Raw genomic sequence first — 3496 nt, forward strand, 5'->3', positions numbered from 1 at the left:
TTTTTTTTTTTTTTTTTTGTAACAGATCAAATTATTTACTCAATTGAAAATTTTTATTTCATCAATATAAGTTTTGGTTTCCTCAATATGTTATTTTGGCAATATAAAACTTATTTACCACTGATTCTATCATCCTTTACGTGGTCACATGCAGGAAAACAGTAAAATGTCGGTCTAGAAGCAAATGCATGTTGTGGCGTTCGTTTTTGTTTTTCTTTTTTTTTTAAAGCTAATATGCACCAATAAAAACGATGTAAAAGAGGCTTATGAAGACCTTTTAATCTACAATGCTTTTAAGATTACATAAATGCTCCTGCAAAAAAAAAAAAAAAAAAGAAGAAGAAGAAGAAGAAAGAAACAATGCACTATATAAGGATGCTCTTCAATAGGATCTTGTTGATATAAAATCATCAGCAAGCATGGGGAGGAATCATTTGTTTGGTTTGCACTTGCAGATTTTTCCTCCTCTAATAGCTCAGGAAGTCCTCATGACCCTACTGCTTTACTAAAAGTAATCCTTCTTTTAGACTGACATAATAAAGAACCGAAATATACACTGAAGTCTGGAAGTGGGAAGGAAATGGATAAACTTTAGAAGGCCTTTTTCCTTTTATTGATTGGAAGATATTTTGGGTGGGTTCCCTCCTTTACTCTCTCAAGGCTTCTTTCCCAGCCTTAATCATGGCGACAGAGTATTGAAGTTTGGAAATTCTGTAAAGGTTTCTTGCTAGACCAAGTTTCATCATATCCAACTATTTGATTTAAAAATGTGGAACCTCAAAGTGGGAAAGGAAGTGAAGTTTTTCATGTGGACCTTTTCCCAAGCTAGAATCAACACATCGATGAATTGATGAAATTTAGTGAGGGAACATTAGCATCTCTCTCCGGCCCTCCTCCAATTGGTTTGTGCTGTGAAATAGCACAAAAGTTAGAATTAATCTCCCTTAAGTACTTTGTGCTCCTTTTCTGTATTGGGTTCTGGAAATATTTATCAAGCTCACGTGGGACCTGAAAACATTGAAGTATCTTTCCATTCATTGGTTATATATGAAATATAGAAATAGGATTGTTGATGTAGCTTGTATTTCTTCTGCAATATTCGGTTCATTGTATTTTGTTTCTGTATCAGCATATTGAATTTACATGGAAGCTACTTAGTATTGTAAGGCTATTGTTGAGGTCATAGGGTTGTCTTTATGGCTCTTCTGAGGTCTAAAATTGATAGATAAATTGCCAGAGAGACAGTGAAAGTGAACAAGAAAGCAATGAGAATTCTGGAGCAAGAAGAAAACCTCAAAAGCGACTGCGTGGAAAGTCACAAAATAACAACTCTAAAGGATTGGATGCACATTTTGGAGATGCTTCACAATCACAGTCATTTCCAACAAATTATGGCTGCCTGTCATTGTTGAAGAAGAGGCGTTCTGGTAGGAAATGTCTCAAATTTCTCTCTTAGGTGATTTAGGTTTTCTTACTTGTCCTTCATTCTATATCTTAATCTGTGGAGGTGCAATTATTGTATGTTGTTTTATTTTTGGGCACTTGGATGGTAATTTCTGGAGTATTTAACTTCAAAAATCATTTACGGGAAATTGCAGTCATTACACTGTCTATTATTTAACTTTTAAAATCATTTATGGGAAATTGCTGTCATGTTATCGGATTTGAGTTAGTGATGTTAATGTGGATGGTGTTAGGTATTAAACCTCATGCTGTTGGGAAACGAACTCCACGCATTCCTGTATCATATTCTTATGATAAAGATGGTAGAGAGAGGTTTTTTTCACCCTCCAGGCACAATAGCAAGCCAAGGGTTGATGATCCAAATGATGATGATGTTGCTCATGAGATAGCTTTAGTTTTAACAGAGGCTTCACAACGAGATGGTTCTCCACAACTTTCACAAACACCAAATCCAAAAATTGAAGGTCATGTTCTTTCACCTACCCGAAATGACAGGATGGTAATGATTCATAGCTCTTAGACACATGCTATTGCTTTCTTTACTGTTATTTTGAACATGTAAAGTGATCAACTGATAAGTTGGATATTCAGCAAAGTGAATCAGGCATGATGAATACGAAGTTTCGATGTAGTGAAATGGATGAAGGTGGTTGCGAATTAAGCTTAGGAAGCACTGGTGCTGATAATGCGGACTATGACCTGGGGAAAAATTCTCGTGAGATTCAGAGAAAGGGTAAAAGGTACCATGGAAAGAAGCCAGAAGTTGAAGAAAGTATGTACAACCACTTGGATGACATCAAGGAAGCTTGTAGTGGGACTGAAGAGGGACAAAAATCAGGCAGTTTGAGGGGAAAACTTGAAACTGCGGATTTGGATGTAAAATCTGTGAGATCCTCTTTTAAAGGTCCGAGGAAAAGAAGTAAGAAAGCTCTATTTGGAGGTAAGCTGAAAGATATATCGGAATTGGGTTGTCAACCCTTCTTTTTTAGTTTGTATTTATCTGTTTTATTACTTATTTGAGGAGGGTGAATTATTAACTGAGCTATTGTTCTTGATTAAAGTTGTGTCTATTTTCCTTCCTTTTCAATGGTGCATATTCGCTTATGTATGGGATGGTTATGTGAGTTGTGAAAGGGACGGGGGATTATAACTGGAATTTGAATTCTTTGTTCAATTTTTAAAGTAGTTTTTATTTGGTCTGGTGGTCAGTGCATTCCTGTTTTCAGAAGCTTTAACAATTTATGGTTTAGTTGCAGCATTAGCACTCTTGGATACCGAGTTTATTTTAAAATTACTTTATTTGTCACGTCTCATTAGAAGTACTTGGGCCTTTTTTGCTGACTTTTTCATATAAACAAGAAATTAATTGATGGTTAGAGTACGGAATTTTTTTCAAGAATGGAAAGTTCAAATGTCCTATTTCTGCTATTTTTAATTTGAAAACGTGAATTTATATGGTTTTATTTTAAGATGCTGCTTCTAGCCACTATTTCATTAGATATTCAAATGCTTGCATGCATTTTTATCTTTCTATTTTTTTGACGTTGTCATAACCGGAGAAGCAAGACTATGTTCATATCTGCATTCTTGTGGTTGTTTTCTGTTCAGATGAATGTTCAGCATTTGATGCACTGCAAACTTTAGCTGATTTGTCTCTAATGATGCCTGACGCAAATGCTGAGACTGGTAAAAGTTATTCTTCAATTAAATTTTTTTAGGTTTGTCTCATGAAAGCTAATTATATGACGTGTCTTGGTTTATTTATTTAATTATTATTAAAAAAAAATTGGTTGTCAACAATTGTTCATCACTTTATGCGTTTCTCTAAGTTGCATGTTTTCCTCTGTCTTCTCTCTTTATAATACTAATGGGGGAAAGCTTACAGAAAGGTAGTATATGAAACTGATTTTCTCAAAATATGAAGAAAATGTGGTATTGGTAGTCATAAAAATTCAGTAAATAGCGTGCCAGCAAGAGAAAAAAAAAAAAAAAAAAAAAAAAAAAAAAAAAAAAAAAAAAAAAAAAAAAAAAA

At 34.2% G+C, this 3496-nt stretch overlaps 2 protein-coding genes across 5 annotated transcripts in view; one reads left to right on the forward strand and one right to left on the reverse strand.

Annotated features, from left to right (window-relative positions):
• LOC111457901 (zinc finger CCCH domain-containing protein 34-like) overlaps positions 1-353 on the reverse strand; it is a 20671-nt gene extending 20318 nt beyond the window's left edge. The window contains exon 1 of one of the 2 annotated variants that reach the window (XM_023100344.1): positions 335-353. The gene's annotated coding sequence lies outside the window, so the exon portion shown is untranslated. The remainder of the gene's footprint in view (positions 1-334) is intronic. The other variant, XM_023100345.1, reaches the window with a different exon arrangement.
• The window catches only part of LOC111457900 (protein ALWAYS EARLY 3-like), a 15282-nt gene that overhangs the window by 2919 nt on the left and 8867 nt on the right, over positions 1-3496 (forward strand). For 2 of the 3 annotated variants that reach the window (XM_023100340.1, XM_023100343.1), the window contains 4 exons: positions 1226-1427; positions 1698-1963; positions 2056-2404; positions 3073-3150. In XM_023100340.1, the coding sequence (XP_022956108.1) occupies positions 1226-1427; positions 1698-1963; positions 2056-2404; positions 3073-3150 (895 nt within the window). The remainder of the gene's footprint in view (positions 1-1225; positions 1428-1697; positions 1964-2055; positions 2405-3072; positions 3151-3496) is intronic. The other variant, XM_023100342.1, reaches the window with a different exon arrangement.

Source organism: Cucurbita moschata, unplaced genomic scaffold, assembly GCF_002738365.1.
Source record: "Cucurbita moschata cultivar Rifu unplaced genomic scaffold, Cmos_1.0 Cmo_Scf00020, whole genome shotgun sequence".
Taxonomy (NCBI): Eukaryota; Viridiplantae; Streptophyta; class Magnoliopsida; order Cucurbitales; family Cucurbitaceae; genus Cucurbita; species Cucurbita moschata.